The 22,706-nt window shown below is 44.5% G+C and overlaps 1 protein-coding gene across 1 annotated transcript in view; it reads left to right on the top strand.

Annotated features, from left to right (window-relative positions):
- Positions 1 to 22,706, top strand: part of TNNI3K (TNNI3 interacting kinase) — a 313,510-nt gene that overhangs the window by 141,280 nt on the left and 149,524 nt on the right. Inside the window, exons 19-20 of the mRNA XM_040360696.1 lie at positions 4,771 to 4,823; positions 15,812 to 15,944. Coding sequence (XP_040216630.1) covers positions 4,771 to 4,823; positions 15,812 to 15,944 — 186 coding nt within the window. The remainder of the gene's footprint in view (positions 1 to 4,770; positions 4,824 to 15,811; positions 15,945 to 22,706) is intronic.

The following is a 22,706-nucleotide window of genomic DNA, read 5'->3' as shown; positions in this document are numbered from 1 at the left end:
CTAACCATTAAAAGTGTTCATACATTTGAAACCAGAACCCAGAGCTGTGTGTCTCGGTTATTCTGGGAAATGGGATGGATCGGGTCCCGTTGGTTGGAGTGTCAGATAAGCTGTCGTGGGTTGATGGAAGGTCGTAAACGGTGGTGATCGTTACAATGACGTCACGCTGTACCGCTCTGAATCAAGTACGAGACGGAAGCGCTCGGTCTGGTAAAACTAGCGTTCGTAATGGAGATAGCACATTTGTCATGCTGTAACGGACTGAAAAGCACGAGGCTGAAAAGCACAAATCGTCTCTCACCAAACTTCTACTAACATGACTGGTATGGAACTTCCCTTCAATAGTGCCGTTGTACGGGTTGCATGCCTAACAGTGCACATGTTTCCTCATCAGTGCCCATAAATGCCGCAAATCAGTGCCGCCTATCAGTGCAGCTCATCGTTTCTGGCCATCAGTGCCCATTAGTGCAGCTAATCAGTGCCAATCAATAGTTTGTTAATTAAAAGATTACAGAGCTTGACTTGTAGTTTTGTTTGCTTTTTTTTATGTTAAGGTTATCTGAAAGATGTGTTTCAAATGTTTTGACAGGGACGCAGTTTCAGTGCTTTCCATAGGCGCCATTTTCACTAGATACGCCTCTGTTCCCCCCTTAGACAAGAATGACTCCTACACCCCCCCCCCCATTCTACTCACGTGACACATTTTAACATTTGGAAAAAGGAAATAGTGCAACTAACACAACACTACAATACACAACACATAAACACAAGCATATTCTAGTACTGCAAAGGTTTAATAAGTATCAGCATATTGGCACACGGAAAATGCGTGAATTTCTCACACCAGAATGATGTTATATTATGCAGGTTGTACTGTGATCACACCATACTTATTATTTCTCTCAGGAGCATACAAAAAAAACTATATTTAACAAAATTATGGCTTAGGGATTTTTTCTTCTCTTTGTCTCTGTAGAATTCTTTCCCAACAGCTGTCACAGACATGACATTTCCAAGGGCAAACCTATTAAAATTCCACTTATTTTTGTCTACTGAACAAATTAGCATTTTTCAAACAAAATAATCATTTATTATATTAAAACAAAATTATGTAATGAATGTAATGTAATGTAATTGGCCTCCACAGGGAGAGACATTTTTTTTTAAGGAAAAATGTTATTACACAATTTCTTTAATGCAAAACAAAGCTAGACAATACAGGTTCATCATGTAGGTGGGCGGCCATGTCTTGGTAGGTTTGCAGTTGTGCCATACTCTTTCCATTTTCGGATGATGGATTGAACAGAGCTCTGTGAGATGTTCAAAGCTTGGGGATATTTTGTTATGACCTAACCATGCTTTATACTTCTCCACAACTTTATCCCTGACCTGTCTGGTGTGTTCCTTGGCCTTCATGATGCTGTTTGTTCACAAAGGTTCTCTAACAAGCCTCTGAGGGCTTCACAGAACAGCTGTATTTACACTGAGATTAAATTACACACAGGTGGACTCTATTTACTAATTAGGGGACTTCTGAGGGCAATTAGTTCCACTAGATTTTAGTTAGGGGGATCAGAGTAAAGAGGCCTGAATACAAATGCACAACTCACTTTTCAGATATTTATTTGTAAAAAAAAAAAAGTACTAATAGGGTCACTTCTGAAGGCAATTGGTTACACTAGAACTGGTTGGTTCCCCAAATCCTTCAGAAATGAGTTGGGGTTTACTCGGGAAGTGTCGGATCTGTGCGTATGTCCAAAACGGAAAGTAGTGTTTTGTGGTTAGGGATGTAAGATCGGGGTGGGGACAGAAGACGTCCTTTGTTGAAGAAGTGTTCTGCATGGACCGTTGGGTGGGGCCAGCTGTTGGATAGAAAGGAGTTTCCAATTCCGGTGGAAATTCTGGCCCAGATTCTCGTAGATGGGCGTAAAACTGTGCGGGCGTAATGTATCTGATTTACGTTATGCCGCCGCAAGTTTTACAGGCAAGTGCTTTATTCACAAAGAACTTGCCTGTAAAGTTGCGGCGGCGTAACGTAAATCACCCGGCGCAAGCCTTCCTAATTCAAATTAGCCGGGTAGGGGGCGTGGAGCATTTAAATTAAGCGCGTTCCCCTGCCGAACGTACTGCACATGCGCCATCCGGAAAATATCCCAGGGTGCATTGCTCCAAATGACGTTGCAAGGACGTCATTGGTTTCGACGTGAATGGCGTTCAGCCCCATTCATGGACGACTTACGCAAACAACGTAAATTTTAAAATTTCGACGCGGGAACGACGGCCATACCTAACATTGGTTGCCCCTCATATAGCAGGGGCAACTTTACGCCGCGCAAAACTAACGTAAACGTCGTAACTTCACTGCGTCGAGCGCGCGTACGTTCGGGAATTTTACGTATTTAGCTAATTTGCATACTCGACGGGGAAAACGATGGAGGCGACACCTAGCGGCAAAAAAAAAATTGCATTTAAGATCCGACAGCGTAAGAGCATTACGCCAGTCGGATCTAATGGATATCTATGCGTAACGGATTAAAAATAGCGCTGCTATACCGCATGAAAAATCATGCCCTGTAGTCTTCAATGTGAAAGCCGGAAGGCTTTCACATTGAAGCGGTGCGCTAGCAGGAATGCTCCAAAAGTCCTGCTAGCCGCATCTTTACCGCGGTATAGGAGCGGTGTGTTCACCGCTCCTATACCGCGCCTTCCCATTGAAATCAATGGGAAAGCGCGGTAATACTGCGGTAATACCACCCGCAACGTGGGCGGTATTAACCCTTTTTCGGCCGCTAGCGGGGGTTAAAACCTCACCGCTAGCGCCCGAATATGGCGGTAAACACGATGGTATAGCCACGCTACAAATAGCGCGGCTATACCATCACCGCGGCTCGACGCTGCAATGTGAAAGCAGCCTAAAGGTCTGAGAGTTTGGCAGGTAGTTGGATGTAGTTCTGTTTTAAGGTGATTGTAGCCATATTAGTGCACTATTACACCAACATAGTTGAGTACTGTCTGGGATACTTTTTTAATTTGAATTAACAGAATTTTCTGCACAAGCTTTTGGGGGTCTTCCCGGTTCTTTGCAGTCCAGACAGTACTGGTGCTACGACCAAAAAGAATGGACTAGAACTGCAAAAACTGGAATAACCGATTGATCGGGCAGTGCCATAGAAAGCAGAATTTTTTGTGCTGCTGTGAATTTTCTGTGCAAGGATCTAGGCCCAGATTCACAAAGTACTTACGCCGACGTATAACACGTTACGCCAACGTAAGTGCAAATGTGCGCCGGCGTATGTGTGCGCCAGACCCACAAACTAATATGCGCCTAAAAACAGGCTACACCCCGCCGACGTAGCTTGCACACGCCGGCGTAGGGTGGGCGCACATTTAGGCTGGGCGCATGGTGCCGCTCCCATTGATTAGCTATTCAAACATGCAAATGAGGGAAATACGGCAATTCACGAACGTGTGTGTGCCCGGCGCATGCTACGCGAGATGCATGTAAGTTGTACGTCCGGCGTAAAGTTATTCCCCATAAAGGAGGTGCAACCCGGCAACAGACATGCAAAGGTCTGCACCAGGGAACACAAGCCGGCGTATTGTGCGTTGGACGTGTGTCTGGCTGGGAGTACGTTATGTTCACGGCGTACGCAGTGATCCGGCGTAGCTTAGGCAGTTTTGCCGGCTTGGTTGTGAGCAGGCGCATGGGGTGCTATGCTTGCGTCCACGTCACGGCGCATGCGCAGTTCGTAATACGTACCTGTCTGGCACTCGGCCCTTCATTTGCATGGGGTCACGCCTCATTTGCATGGGTTCACGCCCACTTCCACCTGCGCCGACGTGCGCCTTCGAAACCAACACCACGCTGGCGCAGTGTTGGGAGCACTGGCTTGCTGAATGCAATGCTTGCCTCTCTGCGCTGCGTTGGCGTAGCGTACAGTGTTTTCTCTACGGCCGTGTAATGTGCGCCCTGCTCTCTGTGAATCTGGGCCCTAGTATTTATTAATTTTTAGCTTGACTTTAAAGGGGTTGTAAATGTACAATTTTTTTTTCCTAAATAGCTTCCTTTACCTTAGTGCAGTCCTCCTTCACTTACCTCATCCTTCCATTTTGCTTTTAAATGTCCTTATTTCTTCTGAGAAATCCTCACTTCCTGTTCTTCTGTCTGTAACTCCACACAGTAATGCCAGGCTTTCTCCCTGGTGTGGAGTGTCGTGCTCGCCCCCTCCCTTGGACTACAGGAGAGTCAGGACGCCCACTAACACACAGCTCCTTTCTCTATCTATAATGTAGAGAGCGTTCTGACTCTCCTGTAGTCCAAGGGAGGGGGCGAGCACAACACTACACACCAGGGAGAAAGCCTTGCATTACTGTGTGGAGTTACAGACAGAAGAACAGGAAGTGAGGATTTCTCAGAAGAAATAAGAACATTTAAAGGCAAAATGGAAGGATGAGGTAAATGAAGGAGGACTGCACTAAGGTAAAGGAAGCTATTTAGGAAAAAAATTGTACCTTTACAACCCCTTTAAGCTTGAACACAGTGTGACCTCTTCTTTGGTGAAATGCAGATACTGTCCTGTGCTTTACCACAACAGAAGATCTGTCTTTTCATACCAGAGATATGTGGGAAATAGTAGTCTATAGCCATGCAAGATGCTTCAGCAACTTTCCATTGATTTTCCTAAGGCAGATATTCACTCCGATCTCACTTGCTTAAAATGAATAAATAAATAAAGTGAAAAAAACATTCAGTTGTTTTTCTCTTTACAGAGTCAAGATTTCTTCAGTCGGTCGATGAGGACAACATGACCAAACAGCCTGGGGTTTGTTTACATTTCTTCTCTTATTAAAAGTCTTTCTGAATGGCCTGATACATTCTTGAACCCTCTGAGTGATACAAAATCTATTTTGGGGGGTACAAAAGTATAGAAGCTGGAGAATCCATGACATATGGAGCTGATCCTTTTTCGCTTGTTTTTTCTCAGTTAAGCCTCGTACACACGATCCAACTTTATGGCCATAATTGTCTGACGGACGTGTTGTGTCGGATAATCCGACCGTGTGTATACTCCATCAGACAATTGTTGGCTGAATTAACGACAACAAAAGTTGGCTGTTCATGCTCACCAACTGTTGGGCAATAAATCTGTTACGTCGGTTTATCCGATCGTGTGTACGCAAGTTGGTCCAACTAAAATCTGATGTACAAACACGCAGGCTCAGAATCAATGTTACACATCAGTCAACAATAGCAGAAGTTGCCCAAGGGGTGGCGGTAAAGAGCTGAAAAAACACGTGGTTTGGTGAATGTTGGCCAAAAATGTTGTGCCGTGTGTACGCAGAACAAGTTCACTGCCAACGCCCTTCGGACCTAAATCCTCGGAAAAGTTAGTTGGAAGTCCGATCCTGTGTACAAGGCATAAGAATGTTCCACTGGGATAACACCATATTGCTCAATTCCATCACCTGGCATGTCATTCTCAAAGTACTTTTCAGCCTTGATGAAGGCGGACCTTTTGAACCCCCAAAATGTGTTGTCTGTAACCAAATGGGACTTTCAATAAAACAGATTTACTGGACTTCAAAAACAAGTCTGGTGCTTTCTACAATAAACACCAGGCAGGCAATAGGAGTTTCAGAAGTTGGTTGACAATGGTAGTCAACATATTTCTGGTGGTAAATCTGTGAAGTTCCCAGCCCAACATTTATGATTGTCAAATCTTTTATATCTCTAGGATTTACCCATGGTAGGGGCAAGACTTATTGTTGCCCATACCTAAATGCACAGAACTGGGGATTCAGTAGAAAGTTGCACAGTCGGCAGTAGGATGTAGGGCTAGTTTTCCAATGGACCCTATAGGCATTGATCATTAGCTCCCAAAGCCTACCCATCTGTGAGGAACACACATTTTTCCCAGAACCTTTTTCTTTTTTTACAGACCTTACCCAGTATTGGGTACTGGCCTTACCCAGTACTGGTCTAACTTGACTTTTAGAATACAGTAATAATGTATAAATGTAAGATAACTGTAGCTGCGCTGATAACGTTGAAATGTATTAAAAGTTGATAACGCTGCATGCAAGGATTGCTTACAGCATTTTAGCCCTTTTTCTTCATTGTGTAACTGAGGTCCTGCACTGTGGTTTTAGGAAATCTTCCAGTCATGAAAAAGGACACTGGTTGGTGGGTGGAGGAGGGGGCAGTCACGATTCTCTGGTGCTGTGTGACAAATATGGCTACCGTGTGTATGGGAAAACACAGGCCATGGCTTTTGTTCTCCCTGGGGAGGCCAAAAAATTTGCAAAAGAGGAGCTCCATGTTTCTTGGCTTTGCCACATTCAGGTATGTGTCTGATCTTCGGATAAATCCTTACAGGGGCCCTTCTGAGACTAAAGAGTAACCTAACCCCATATGCATCCTATAGACACAATCCTATTTCCCTAATGGTAAATCCAGCTCTGGTAGAATCACTAATGCCGCGTACAGACGATTGGAAATTCCGACAACAAAACCGTGGATTTTTCTCTGACGGATGTTGGCTCAAACTTGTCTTGCATACACACGGTCGCACAAATGTTGTTGAAAATTCCGTATTCCAATAACGCGGTGACGTACAAGGCGTACGACGGCACTATTAAAGGGACGTTCAATAGTAGAAGTTTGGTTAGAGACAATTTAGGCTTTTCAGCCTCATGCTTTTCAGTCTGTTACAGCGTGACAAATGTGCTATCTCCATTACGAACGCTAGTTTTACCAGACCGAGCGCTTCAGTCTCGTTCTTGATTCAGAGCATGCATGGAATTTTGTGCGTCGGAATTGTCCACACATGATCAGAATTTATGAGAACGGATTTTGTTGTCGAAAAATTTGAGGACGAGCTCTCAAATTTTTGTTGTTGGAAACAGTAAATGTTCGATGGAGCCTACACACGGTCGGAATTTCCGACAACAAGCTCCGGCTGTCTGTACGTGGCATAAGGTTAGTGAACACAAGGATACAACACGACCTTTGTTGGCTATAGCAAATATTCCAGTTGTGAGAACATTTACGTAGTAAGTGACAGATATAACTGAACCTGTTACGTTGTTTTAACTGTAAACACAAATATCAGACAACAAAAGAGGTACTGCAGGTACCTTTTATTCATAAAAAAGTCTCCTTCTGTGTGGAGGGGCCTTCAACCCATCTCTGGGGCCTCAACCTCAGCTCTAGGTACTTTTGGCTCCCGTCAGCACTATTTTTCTTGTTGAGCACCAAAAGAGTCCCAAAATCCAGGAAGATCTTTTGTAAAAAACATGAACAGATTCCTTCATCAATAGTTTGGACCTGCTCCCTCTGCTTCCTATGCCTCACTTTTCGCCCATTACCTGATTGGGTGGACTACTGGCCAATGGCACCAGAGGTAGTAAAGGGTCACATACAGCGTCTAATGTTCTGACATCTTATGCCCTGTACACACGATCGGTTCGTCTGATGAAAACGGACCAATGGATTTTTTCATCAGATATCCGATGAAGCTGACTTTCATCAGTCTTGCCTACACACTATCGGTTAAAAATCTGATCGTGTCCAACGCGATGACGTAAAACACAACGACGTGCTGAGAAAAATGAAGTTCAATGCTTCGACTTGATTCTGAGCATGCGTGGATTTTTGACCGATGGATTTCCTCACAGACGATCGGTTTTTTAACCATAAGAAAAAAACAGGTTCTATTTTTTTTTCACTTATGGCAAAAAAAAACAATGGGGCCCACACACGATCGGTTCGTCCGATGAAAACGGTCCATCTGTCCGTTTTCATCAGACGAACCGATCGTGTGTACAGGGCATTATTCTGTATGTGTATAACTGTTGACGGGAGTAGGGCACTGAGATCTTTTAAATAATTAGTGTTCATTGGACTGTTGTTTTTCTCCAAAATTACACTGGAGTAAGCATTACATGGAAAGTTTAGATTTAGATAAATTGTGTTTAGCAGAGTGCATCTTAAAACCCATTTTTAAAGTGTTATTAAACCCAGGACCCTGCATTCACTATATCCGATCCCCCAAAGTACACGGAACATGAAAATGCAATTATTTTAGTAATTATAAACTGTTAAATACCTTTTCTCATCAGCAGTATATAGCAGTCTCGGGACTTCTATCAGTGTCCAGCCAAGCACTGGTTAAAGCTTGTAGGAGGGGTTTTCTTACTGTCCTATGTGACTGCAAGACCCCTGACCCTCTGTCTGGACAGTGCTGATTGGCCCTGTGCTGATCACATGCATCCTCACAAAAAAATAAAAAAATATTCTGTCTAGCAATAACCACCAAACTGACAGGATCAAATAGCCTTTTTATACAGTGAGTATAACAAGCATGCTTTACTGCATATACAGACTGATTTTACTGTTGTGGGTTTAGTAACACTTTAAGGCTTTGCGGTATTTCCTTTTATTTCTTAATTGGGTCATTCAGATTTTCTCTGACCTCTGAGTGCTGTTCTGTATACAGTAAAACTTTTTGTCCCATATATAAAATATGGTAAAAGTTTTTCCAAGTCACAAAGTAGAACAAATATGATAGTGGGTAATTGTCTGGAAATTCTGAATATATGTCAGTAATTTTATTAAATGATAGTCTCTGAAAAGGTTGCCTGCAATTACATGCTGATAACCGTAATTTCTCTCTCCTGTAGAAGTGAAATACATAAAATATGGGACATTTGTAGTTATGTTGTTGAAATATTACTGTTTGAAATGATTTGCAATGCATTGTTTGCAAATGTCTTGATTCTCCTCTGGCAGAAAAAAATGCATTAATTATAGGAAAACTGTCACCTTTGCCATTTTTACTTATGCACATTGTAAACGTCAACAAACTAAATTTTCAGTGATTAAAGTAAACATACCCAACATAAAGCACTTCTTAGGCCACGTACACACGATCGGTCCATCCGATGAGAACGGTCTGATGGATTTTGACATCAGTTATCCGATGAAGCTGACTGATGATCAGTCGTGCCTACACACCATCGGTTAAAAAAACTATCGTGTCAGAACGCGGATACGTAAACCACGTACGACGGCACTATAAAGGGGAAGTTCAAATCCAATGGCGCCACCCTTGGGGCTGCTTTAGCTGATTTTGTGTTAGTAAAAGATGTTTCGCGCTTTTCTGTCTGTTACAGCGTGATGAATGTGCTATCTCCATACCGAACGCTAGTTTTACCAGAACAAGCGCTCCCCTCCCCTAATTTAGTCTGAGCATGCGTGGATTTTTAACCGATGGTCGTGCCTACTAACGATCGTTTTTTTTTCTATCGGTTAGGAATCCATCGGTTAAATTTAAAACAAGTTGGCTTTTTTTTAAACGATGATTAAATAACTGATGGCGCCCACACACGATCGGTTTGGACCGATGAAAACGGTCCATCAGACTGTTCTCATCGGTTTAACCGATCGTGTGTACGCGGCCTTAGATAAAAGTTCTGAACTGTAGGCACCTTCTGACGTCTACAAGTTCCTATAATTCTCTTCAATCGATACCTGTGTCCCTGTGGCCAAGTCAAGATTAAAAAGACTTTTACTTTGCCCACTCAGGTAGCTCCCCCCACCCCTTCATTCCTCCATCATCCTAACTCTATGTAAAGTCTCTGCCAGATGGTGTTGGAACTTACCCAGGGTTGATAATGTCACCCTCTCCCACACATGATAATATTCAGGTTTTGCCATTGGCTGCTAAGGCCTGAGCACTGCATCACGGGATAAGGTCACATGCTCCCCCTTAAAAGCAATAGATATTTTGAGGTGGCTCTAGTGTAGCAGAGAGGGGCACAGTGAAGGTGAGTATGAATAGGTTCGGAGGTGAGCCTTTAAAGCACTCTATTGCTGTCTTATATTGTCTCCTTAAAAGAGAAGTATGTGAATGGAGTTTTTTTGTAGAATCATACTTACCTAGCTGGATGCAGCATTGGTCCGATGCTGCATCTCCCCCCCACCGGCTCCAACACTGAGAACCGAGCATTCAAACAGGAAAGTTACAGCCAAAAGAGCTTTAGCTGTACCTTCCCTTTAAGCACCGAGTCCTGCTTCTGCCAATTATTCTCCAAATTACAGAGCCTTCACTTAATTAAGTTCTGGGATATGGCCAGTAAGTAACAGGGGTGGGGCAAAGGAGGTAGCAGTTAACACTAGCCAAACTATTGTCAGCAACCATGAATCAGACTGAGACAGAAAATGCAGTAAAAAATCACACCTTTTAAGACAAGCCAGTAATCAGGAAACCAGAGATCAGCGCAGTTGAAGGCAGAAGAACAGGATCCGGAACCAGAAGGGATGTCAGCCGAGAAAAGTTTTCACAGGAACACGGCAGAGAATCTACAGATATGTTGACCAAGGTGAAGGCACAAAAGGAATAAACAAGGCAGTTTAAATAGCCAGAAAGGGCTGGCTGTAGGCAGGAATGACAAGCAGGTAATGATCACCAGGTGAGTCACTGTGGAAACCATGAGTGCTGACAATTATCCAGTACCCCCTCCTCAACTAACCCTCCCTCTCGGAGGGGCACCAGGTTTGAGGGGAAAATGTCTATGGAAAGCACTGTGGAGGACAGGTGCATGTACGTCCAAGGATGAGACCCAAGAGCGTTCCTCCAGACCGTATCCTTTCCAATGAACACGGAACATATGGGAGTCAATGATAGATTGTATCTCATAATCCTCATAGTTCTCAACCTGAACTGGGTGAGGACATGGTACAGAGGTGGTGAAGCAGTTTCACACAAAAGGTTTAAATAATGAAACATGGAATACATTACAAATATGCATGTTGGAATGAAGATCTAAAGCATAAGCCACTGGGTTGATCCTACGGAGAATACGGAAAGGCCCAATATACAGTGGTGCCAGTTTCAGTGAGGTAACACTGAGTCAGAGGTTACGAGATGACAGCCAGACCCTCTCCCCAACTTGGTAGATAGGCACAGGTAGGCGTTGTCGGTCAGCATGGAGTCTGTACCTATCACTGGCACGTTGCAAGGACTCTTGGACCTGCACCCAAGTGGAACGGAGATTACGGAGATGCTCCTCTAATGCAGGAATTCTTTGAAGAACAAATGTTTTAGGCAACATAGATGACTGGAACCCATAATTTGCCATAAATGGAGACAATCTGGAAGCGGCATTGATGGCACTATTGTGAGCCAAGGCTTGGTTGGCTCGTTCTGCGGGCCCATTGGACTGCGGGTGATACGCAGAAGAGAAGGAAAGCTGAATTCCCAACTGGCACAAAAGACTCGCCAAAACCTGGACACAAACTGTCCGAGATGATAACCTTGGGTAGCACATATAGCCGTAAGATCTTCTGAGCGATAATGGATACCAGTTCTTTGGATGTAGGTAACTTCTTAAATGGAATACAGTGTGATATTTTCCATAACCGGTCAACCACCATAAGAATAACTGTGTTGCCCTGGGAGTTGGGTAACTCTACAAAAAAATCCATAGACAAGTGGGTCCAAGGCCTCTCTCCATTGGGTAAGAGTTGTAGGAGGCCCACTGGAAGGTGTCGTGGTGTTTTACTCTGTGCACACACGGAGCAAGCGGATACAAAACCCGTTACATCAGCATGGAGACTAGGCCACCAGAATTGTTGAGAAATAGACCAGATGAGTTGATTCTTCTCTGGGTGAACAGCTGCCATGGGAGAATGGTAAGTCTGGAGCAAAGCAGTGTGGAGATTTTCAGGGAGAAAGCGGTGGTCACAAGGTTTCTCAGGAGGAGAATAGATCTGAGCAGCAAGAACTCTGTCACCCAAAGGTGAAGTGAGACTAGGGTGAATAGTGGCTAGAATGCGATCGGGGGGTATCACAGGATTAGGAACTGACTCCATCTTGGAGGAGGAGGAAAACTGTCATGACAGTGCATCAGCCCTTACATTCTTAGTACCGGGTAAGAATGAGACTATGTAATTGAAACTGGACTGAAAAGAGGCCATCGTGCCCTTCTGGGAGAGAAGCATTTTGCCTCAGACAAGAATGTGAGATTCTTCTGGTAAGTCAAAATGAGGTCTGGCACATAAAACGTCGTTTTTTTCTATCTCAAAAAACGACCGTCTGTACGCGGCATAAGTGTTATAAAAGGAGAATTAAAAAGAGCAAGCTTTTTGATTGTTCATTGATTCATTTTTTTCCTGGAGAAACACTTTAGCAACAACATGCTGTGGGAAATGTACAATTGAACACAAGAATTGTTTCAGTTGTCTTTAGAAGATGGCTGTTAAGAAAAGTCCTCTGCCGACGGGATAAGAACCAACATCCAATGTAAATAAGTAACCGTAAACTCTATCAGCTGTTCTTTCCCAGAATGATATAGGCAACCACTTTGTTGTACAAAAGGATACTAGCTAAGCCTCTACATGGAAGATAAAGTTCCTGAGCCCGAAAAAAGCCCACTGCATACAATGTAAGCTTAACTCTTGCCGGTGGTGTCAGTGTGGCATTGCTCTTCCCTCTTGTTAGACAAATCTCATTCTGTTCGGAAGGAAAACTGTATTGTAGTCTGTTGCCATGGCAGCCATGAGCATGTATGCTTCTAATTACTGGTAGAAGCTAATGACAAGCGCGTGAATAATGATAAGGAAAGCAGGTTGTTAATAATGGAGCATTTCTTTGGGATGCTAATCCAGACAATGCCGGGTTTGGCCCAGTAAGCTGCGGATTTCAGATATGTCTGCCAGCTAAGTAGAAACATGTTTTGTCAAGAGCCCGTCTACCCCCAGCTCAAGAGAAAACACAGCCTGAAATTACATTCAAACAGATACACAAATGCGAAACGAGTCCAAGATGCGTACAAGTGTTTGATTTATTTTTTTCAATTATAATATAGGAATTATCAAAACGCTCAAAGTTACTCCATGTTCATAATTGTTTTTAACAATGATTTGGCACCTTGGATGGTATTTTAATATCGCCGTCACTAAAAGGGAAACTTTTAAGACTTATGCCGCGTACACACGATCATTTTTCAGCATGAAAAAAAACAAAGTTTTTCGTCATGTAGAAAAAACAAAGTTTTTCCAACTTCATCATTAAAACGACGTTGCCCACACACCATCGTTTAAAAAAAATTGGCGATCGGCTCCGAAACGTTGCACTCTCTTTGTGTTGTGATCATGCAATAAAACATCCGTTTGGACGCTATTTATGTCGCTCCATGGTGTGCTGGCAAATATTCCTACTGTAACGTGTACCAGTATCCAGCTGGTTGTTGCTACAAGCACCCAAGAGCGGATCCAGGAAAGTGTGCGATGGGAATATGAAGTATGATTTCTGTCTGTTACAGCGTGATGAATGTGCTTACTCCATTACGAACGGTAGTTTTACCAGAACGAGCGCTCCCGTCTCATAACTTGCTTCTGAGCATGCGCGGGTTTTTAACGTCGTTTTAGCCCACACACGATCATTTTTTACAACCCGAAAAACGACATAGTTTAAAACGTTGTTAAAAAATGCAGCATGTTCGAATTTTTCTATTTGTCGTTTTTCAGAACCCGAAAAATGATGTGAAGCCCACACACGAACATTTTAAATGACATTTTTTAAAAACTACGTTTTTTTTAATGCCGATAAATGATCGTGTGTACGCAGCATCATATATTATGAGAAATTAAGATGAATTGGCAAAAAGAAAAAAAGGCAGGAATTAGAGAATACAATTCAGAGCCCACCTTTTCAGAAGAGTTTGGAGCCAGGAACACACACAGGTCACACATGAAGATGGCAATTTTTTTCTTACCCACTCACTAATTAATTTCTTCACCCTAGTAACGAAAAAAATTACAAGCCAGCAGCTACAAATTCAGTAGCTTCTGCCTGTTAATAAAAGGACTCTTGACGAAGGATCCAGCACCATCCTTACTCGGGTCAGTTCTTCACCGGTCTTCGGGTCCTCGTCACTAGTGTGTAAAGACGAGTACGACTCCTCATGGCTTCAGAGCCGGCTTCCCATTGCACAGCTGTGCTCTGCTTTGTAAATGGTCCAGCAGCTTTCTGGGACCTGTGAAGTGACCCAAGCGATTGCGGGCTAAGGGAGAGGGGAAGAGATGGCTAGCTGAACTTCCACTTCGATCGATTTTTGCATTTTGCAGATTTGCACTACAGGACGTGTTCCATAGGAAACCATGATAAATAGACTGTAGTGCAAATCTGCAAAATGCAAAAAGCACTAAAAATGCATAGGTGTGAATCCAGCCTTAAAGAACATCTTCCACTCTCCTAATCTTGATAACATAAGCATGAGGTATCCTGTAGTTCCGAAGGGAGAATTTAGGCTTGGCTGACAACACTGCTTGGGATTTCAGTGCAGCAAAAGCTCACTCTGAGGTTAGGAGCCACTTGGATCTCTGTCAGATTAACAAGTATTTTTCTGTGAAAAAGAAAAATGTAGCGCCAACCTGTAAATAAAAATACCCACCAGGTAAACCTGTAGGTGGGCGGTGGTCACGCTGGGAAATAGTGCTAGATCCTTAGTGTTAACACACAGTGAAGAAGATCATAAATGCCTAGAGTTATGCAAACAAATCACTCAGGGCTAAATATGAATATACTTGAATGCAGTGGTGAACAAAACAACCAATTCCTATGAATCTGTATGACTACAGATATAAACAAAGCGTAATTAACACAATGTGAGTAGTCCCATGTACATATAGGGTGGTTCTTTATATCTCATAGATGTATGTAGATAGTCCCTTCAGTTGGAAACAACACATCTTCAAATGGACATTCCTTGGCAAAATAGAAGAATATAATACTCTTACCAGCTACCGTTGACCCACATCTCACCGTACGGTGGGTAGGTCTTCAAGGCTTGTATGGGCTAGACGCCCTCCAACGGCACCAATGAGGATGGAAATCCCTGTTGTGATGCTCCAGATGGATCCCAAAGGGAAACTGGTAACGCTGACCTCAGGAATGTCCAGTGGGATGGTGTGGAGGATGAACTCCAGGTTTCAGAGGGGATGAGAGAAAAAAGGAAGAGAACACCTCCTCATAGTGTAATTTTTTTTTTAATTTAGAATCTCAAAAATAAAATATTACACAGCACGGAAGGTCCCAACAGGTACATGAAAAAAAAACAAAAAGATAAAAAATTCCACACAGCACGTTAAGTAACCACAGCAGATCAAATAGTAGGGAGTCAATTGCGCAGTGGTAATGCTTGGAGTCCAATAAACCCGACCGGTTTTGTCCTCACAGACATCTACTGGGGCATACAGGTTGGCGCTACATTTTTCTTTTTCACTTTTTAAACATTTATCCACTGGTATGTTGGCTGCCTAATCACCATTTATTATTCACGGATTCCAATTTGTTTAGCGCAATATATTTGTTTTTATTTTTAAAGTTTTTTTCTGTAGCATTTTAAGGTTCATAACATGATGAACTGTGTATTGCAGAGATGTTTTTTTTTTTTTTTTTAAATCCATTTTACTAGGCATACATTTTTATAGCCATTTATATTTGGAACGTTATGGTGACTTATACTTTAATTGAGTTATTTGATAACTTTGAATCTATTTTAAATCTGATAGCAGTGCAATGTTACAAAGTTAGCTTATTTTTTTTTTACAGGAATATCTATAAATACTAGTTTTTCTGCACAAAATTAGCTGAAGGCGGGGTAGAAGGTTATTCGTATCAATAGTAAAAAAAAGGATGAATGGAGGGGGACCTGTACAGCTCTAGTCTGTATCATGCATTATAAAGCCTGAGATGGACCTGTTGTCTGATACCAATGAATGTAGCAGTTGCTTTTTTGTTCCTAGAACCTTCGTTGGATGGCACCAGAAGTTTTCAGCCAGTCTACACGCTACACCATAAAGGCCGATGTGTTCAGCTATGCCCTCTGTCTTTGGGAACTACTTACTGGCGAAATCCCATTTGCTCACCTAAAACCAGGTAAAGTGTGTAATTTGTCTGCGATCCCTACCATATTCTGCTTCAGTTACCATCATTATTTCCTCCAATCAGGCAATGCGCATTGGCCACCACATTGTAGAACTGCACTTTTTACAACAAAAATTGCATTTTTCAAAGGCTGCTGAGACAAGTAATGTATACTGTATGTGTTGCCTCTTTTGAATAAACGCACTGTTTTTAGCAATACTGTCTACCACCTGCTGGCATCAAACAGTGCTAAATGGTTTACCCATAGTTATACTTTTAGAGACCTCAAAGTGGTTGTAAACTTCAGACATGAAATACGAACATAGTAATACCCCTCTACAGTGTGTACTTGTCTCAATTAGGAGCACTAATGCCGCGTACACACGGTCAGACTTTTGGCCGGAGTAAACTCTGTCGGAATTTCCGTCGGAAAAATTGAGAACCTGCTTTCTAGCTAAGTCCGTCGTAAATTCTGATGGAAAAAGTCCGATGGGGCATACACACGGTCGGAATATCCGATGAAAAGCTCCCATCAGACTTTTTCCATTGGAAATTCTGACCGTGTGTACGCGGCATAAGTGTAATTTCTGTCTGTTGCTTCGTTCCTCTGCTGTCAGCATAAACCAATTCTGACAAGTTTTCCTGACACCAGGAGAAAATGGTAACGGGGGGACCTTCAGCAGATTGGCAGTCTCACCTCTGTTCCTGTGGGCTGTGAGGAGGGGGGGAGGTGTCTATTCCCTCAAATCAGCTCTCAAAGCTCTCCTCACTGAGCTCTGCAGAGTGTAACTTCAGCTCTCGACCCCCTTTTTCCTGAAATCTCAGACATAAAAATTCTGAACTTTGAATGGATATAGAGCAGGGAAGCCTGCAGATCAGGTACAACTTATGTAGGAGGATTTGTTTCATCTCTGTGTATCATCTGAGGCCAGTCACTTCACTGGGTATATGTAAGGGCTTTCAACAACTTTTACACAAGTGCCGAGGCGCGTACCTGACGGCCACGATGTCCGCCAAGCACCCATGATCGGTAGTCACAGAGCCAGGGACGTGGAGCTCTGTGTATAGACGGCCTCCCGGCAGATTAGAGCCACCTTGCAGCCGTAAATAGTCGGCTGCCGGGTGGCTAGTGGTTAAAAAAAACTTCTGTGTGCTTCAGCCCCACTAAAACTTAACTAAGCCCCATCTTGATCCAGCGATGTTACACGAGAAGCTCGGCCGTCCGGGACTCTCTCTCCTGATTGGCGAAGACACACAGCGGGTTTCTTTGGCTCCTGCTACTGTCAATCAAATTCAGTGAGCCAGTAAGGAGCGAGGGGGCGGGACTGAGCGGAGGCTCCGTGTCTGAATGGACACACAGAGCAGCGGCTCGACTCAGGTGCCCCCATAGCAACTTGTTTGCTGTGGGGGCATTCGGCAGGAGGGAGGGGACCCGAGAAGAGGAGAATCTGGGCCGCTCTGTGCAATACCATTACACAGAGCAGGTAAGTTTGTTATTTTTAAACAAAAAAAAAAGCAAGACTTAAGTATCACTTTAAATACTTGAGAATATATTATGCTTCTAATTTAGACAAAAATTGTGCTTAGTTCATATTTAAACCTCAAAACTATTATTAGTGCTAAACTAATCTAAGGCGCTATTTGCTTCTTCTGCGATGATTTGAAGGATCCAGCAGGCATTTGAGAGACGAAGTCTGACACAGTATAAATATTTGGAATGTTATACATTTACATGCATATTTATCCTTCCTGAAAAAAAAAGTGTTTCTGGATCTAAAGCAATAAGGACTGATTGGTGTTCAATTATAATTATATGCTTATCAAATTTGAACCTACAATTTTTGTGCTTAATCACATACTCCCACGCTGTTATTTGCATACGGTATTTTTTTTTTTTTTTTTTTTTAAGTTAGATGTGATAACATGTTATAATGATTTCTAAAGTTTAATGAGAAGAAGATCTGAAATCTCTACATAAAATACACAGTAGGCAACTTTTTTGTTTTTTAATAGAGTTTAAGTTCATTAGAAGTTAGGTGGTAACTCAACGTTAAAGTGGAGTTTCCATCCCAAATTTTTTTTTTCATTATTGTGCTCATTAGACCTAAACAAGTAAAAAAAAAACAAGATTTTTTTTTTACTCATCTGGAAATGCATGTTGCTATGCAGCCCCACAAAATCTGCCTTTGAAACCACCTAGGATCCTGACATCATCTCCCTCTAATGCTCCTGGGAAATGTGTGTCATCATTTCCCAGGATGCAGTGCGCTGTCCAATTATCACTCCCCATCCAAGACTTCCAGGAAGTAAGGGGCAAATCCACAAAAGAGATACTCCGGCGTAAGCCGTCGTATCTCTGGTTCTAACTTTGGAACTGATCCTCAGAAGCAGTTTTCCTAAGTTAGGCAGAAGATCCGACATCTGTAAGGGACTTACACTGCCGGATCTTAGGATGCAGTACCGCATCCGCCACTGGGGGCATTTCGAGTCGAAATGCCTCTGTTAGTATGCAAATTAGCACTTAGGGCGATCCTCAAAGCTTTTGTACCTATTTTTTTCGCCGTAAGTGTTAGTTTGCCTGGTGTAAAACTAGGGCTGCTTTTACATGGTGTAAAGTTAGTCACACCTTGTAAAGGCCCATTCAAGCGACGGCATTTGGTATGCATTCCCGAGGGAGAACTCCACGGCGATTTGTAAATTCCAAACCGGCATGGGTTCCCCCCCAGGAGCATACCAGGCCCTTAGGTCTGGCATGGGTTGTAAGGAGACCCCCCTCCGCCGAAAAATCGACGTAGGGGGTCCCCCTACAATCCATACCAGACCCGTATCCAAAGCACGCTACCCGGCCAGCCAGGAAGGGAGTGGGGACGAGCGAGCGCCCCCCCCCCCCTCCTGAGCCGTGCCAGGCCGCATGCCCTCAACATGGGGGGGTTGGGTGCTCTGGGGCAGGGGGGCGCACTGCGGGCCCCCCCACCCCAGAGCACCCTGTCCCCATGTTGATGAGGACAGGACCTCTTCCCGACAACCCTTGCCATTGGTTGTCGGGGTCTGCGGGCGGAGGCTTATCGGAATCTGGGAGTCCCCTTTAATAAGGGGGCCCCCAGATACCGGCCCCCCACCCTAAGTGAATGGATATGGGGTACATCGTACCCCTACCCATTCACCTGTAGGCAAAAAGTAAAATGTAGTAAACACACAACACAAGGCTTTTTAAAATAATTTATTATTCTGCTCCGGACGCCCCCCCTGTCTTCGTTATTAGCTCAATTAGCAGGGGGGGCTTCTTCTTCCGCTCTCCGGGGGTCTTCTTCCACTCTCCGGGGGTCTTCCGCTCTCCGGGGGGGGCTTCTCCGGACTCCGGGGGGCTTCTTCCATCTTCTCCCCTCTTCCGCTCTTGACTCGGCGAACCCCGGTTCTTCTGCAGCTCTCCGGTGCCTTCTTCTTCAGCGCTGGCTGCCTGCTATGTTTGTGTGTTAGCTCGATTTCAAACAGGCAGCCGGCGCGGTCTTCTGTGGCGTCAGGGTCTTCTGGTCTTCTGTTCTTCCGATGTTGCCTCGTCGCCTGTTGTCGCTGTAATGATGGAAGCGCGCCTTGCATCCCATATATATAGGCATCACCGTCCCATCATGCTCCGGCAGGTACCCACGTGGTGGGTGCACGTGGGTAGGCACCCACCACGTGGGTACCTACCGGAGCATGATGGGACGGTGATGCCTATATAAATGGGATGCAAGGCGCGCTTCCATCATTACAGCGACAACAGGCGACGAGGCAACATCGGAAGAACAGAAGACCAGAAGACCCTGACGCCACAGAAGACCGCGCCGGCTGCCTGTTTGAAATCGAGCTAACACACAAACATAGCAGGCAGCCAGCGCTGAAGAAGAAGGCACCGGAGAGCTGCAGAAGAACCGGGGTTCGCCGAGTCAAGAGCGGAAGAGGGGAGAAGATGGAAGAAGCCCCCCGGAGTCCGGAGAAGCCCCCCCGGAGAGCGGAAGACCCCCGGAGAGTGGAAGAAGACCCCCGGAGAGCGGAAGAAGAAGCCCCCCCTGCTAATTGAGCTAATAACGAAGACAGGGGGGGCGTCCGGAGCAGAATAATAAATTATTTTAAAAAGCCTTGTGTTGTGTGTTTACTACATTTTACTTTTTGCCTACAGGTGAATGGGTAGGGGTACGATGTACCCCATATCCATTCACTTAGGGTGGGGGGCCGGTATCTGGGGGCCCCCTTATTAAAGGGGACTCCCAGATTCCGATAAGCCTCCGCCCGCAGACCCCGACAACCAATGGCAAGGGTTGTCGGGAAGAGGTCCTGTCCTCATCAACATGGGGACAGGGTGCTCTGGGGTGGGGGGGCCCGCAGTGCGCCCCCCTGCCCCAGAGCACCCAACCCCCCCATGTTGAGGGCATGCGGCCTGGCACGGCTCAGGAGGGGGGGGGCGCTCGCTCGTCCCCACTCCCTTCCTGGCTGGCCGGGTAGCGTGCTTTGGATACGGGTCTGGTATGGATTGTAGGGGGACCCCCTACGTCAATTTTTCGGCGGAGGGGGGTCTCCTTACAACCCATAACAGACCTAAGGGCCTGGTATGCTCCTGAGGGGGAACCCATGCCGTTTTTTTCTTTGAAAATTGGCATGGAGTTCTCCCTCAGGAATGCATGCCGAGCGTCGCTGTCATTTTTTTTTATAATTATTTGTTTTCCCGGCGCGTCTTTTTTTCACCCGTCGCAACTTTAGTGTCCCGTCGCAATCCACAAAGCCGCCCGGCGTCAATTACGTTCACGCGATGCACGTCGGGAAAATGACGTCACACGCATGCGCAGTACGGCCGGCGCGGGAGCGCGCCTCATTTAAATTGTAAACGCCCCCCGGAGAGGAGGAACGCCTTACGACGGCGGCACTTAACTTACACGGCTTGAAATTTTTACGTAAGTGCTTTGTGGATCAGGCACTTAGGTAAAAACTTTAAGTCAGTGTAACTTAACTGCTGCAAGTTAAGTTACGCCGCCTGGCTGAGGATTTGGCCCTAAGTGCTTGTAGGCTTCACAATGCCCACAAGCAAAATGACAACGGTGTAGACATAGTTTTATAAACTATCTTTTTTGAATATCTATGCGGATCGGCGGCGGATTGTAAAATAGTAAGTGACCGTATTTATATTATAAAAACGCAGGATGAAAGGACATACATTTAAAAAATGCTAATTGTGGTTGGAACTCCGCTTTAAGCTCCATGTTTCGAAAAGAAGCTCCTGTTTCTTCTTTTATTTAGTTATTTATTTTTTGGATATTGACACAAGGATTCATTTGAGTATTGGATTTTTGGTGTTAGAAAAAAATGAGTAGAGCAGCGTTTCTCAACCTTCTTTTCAATCAAGGCACCCTTTAAAATTGTACACAATCTTGAGGCATCCTATTCTAAATGATGGTAAACTAAACATTGCCCAGCAGCATCCACACTCGTAAAACACCCAATGTTAGACGTGATTTATTCTTCTAAAGCAGGGGTCTCCAAACATTCTAAACAAAGGGCCGTTTTATTGTTCTTCAGACTCTTGAAGGGCCGGACTTTGGCCAGCGGGAGTAGAAATTTTCCTGGCATCATTGTTAGTAAACATCTGGTATTAAAGGGAGGAATAGTGCCCCATTGCTGGTATCATAGGGAGGAATAGTGCTCTATTAGTTGTGTCACTGGGAGAAATGGTGCTCCATTGTCAGTGTCAGATGGCAGAATAGTGTCTCGTATCAATGGGAGCGATAGTGCCCCAAGGGCCGGATAAAGGCAAGCAAAGGCATCCGGCCCTCGGGCCGCAGTTTGGAGACCACTGTTCTAAAGCAACTACACCTTTGCACACTGATACTGACTAGTATTCCAACATTTCTCTTCTCGCTCGTTTTCTTGCCCTCACTCAATGTGACCTCGATGCTGCCGGAGAAGGGCAAACAAGCATGCTGTGCAGGTGCCTGATGACAGCATTGGTTGTTAGGATAGTGGTGGCTAAAAGGTTATAATCAGGGCACCCGGCCGCTAGTGTTCCTACTCTCTTTTCTCTACAGCAAGCAACTAAGTCTCAGCATCAGCGGGCAGCCGCCACTCCGTTTGCACATAGTGTCAGAGGCTGTATCTGTGTCCCGACTCCCAAATGAATGGCAGCAAGCAAACAATTATTGATGGGCGCTGGTGAGGCTGCATTTGATGGGCGCTGGTCAGGCTGCATTTGATGGGCGCTGGTGAGGCTGCATTTGATGGGCACTGGTGAGGCTGCATTTGATGGGCGCTGGTGAGGCTGCATTTGATGGGTGCTGGTGAGGCTGCAATTGATGTGCTCTGGTGGGCTGCATTTTATGGGCGCTTCATTTAAAAGGTGGGGTTTACATGGTCAGGGCAAAGTGGGTTGAATCAGGGGTGGGGCAAAATGATAGGATGTCAAAAATCCTTGCTGGAGTAAGTTGTTAGTCCTCTGCTCAGTATGCTGACCCGAATCTATGAACTATATTAGTATGGTATAGATCAGATATTGGAAGTAGTATAAAATGGGTAAAGTTAATAGGTCGTGCATGTAGTCCTATTTAGGACCTAACATGCTACACACCTCATGTGTTGATGTCTGGTAGCGTCCTCCTAGTGAGGGGGGCTCACAATGTATGTGGCCTCTCCCGCACGTTCCCTGGTTAGGATATGGAGGTCTGGAGCAAAACAAGAAGATCTGTTCATTTACTTTTCATTTTGTTAACTGCTAAAAATAAACTTTTAATACATCTATTTCTGAAAGCA

The sequence above is a fragment of the Rana temporaria genome, chromosome 7, assembly GCF_905171775.1.
Source record: "Rana temporaria chromosome 7, aRanTem1.1, whole genome shotgun sequence".
In the NCBI taxonomy this organism is placed as follows: domain Eukaryota; kingdom Metazoa; phylum Chordata; class Amphibia; order Anura; family Ranidae; genus Rana; species Rana temporaria.
This window is presented reverse-complemented; position numbering and strand designations above follow the sequence as displayed.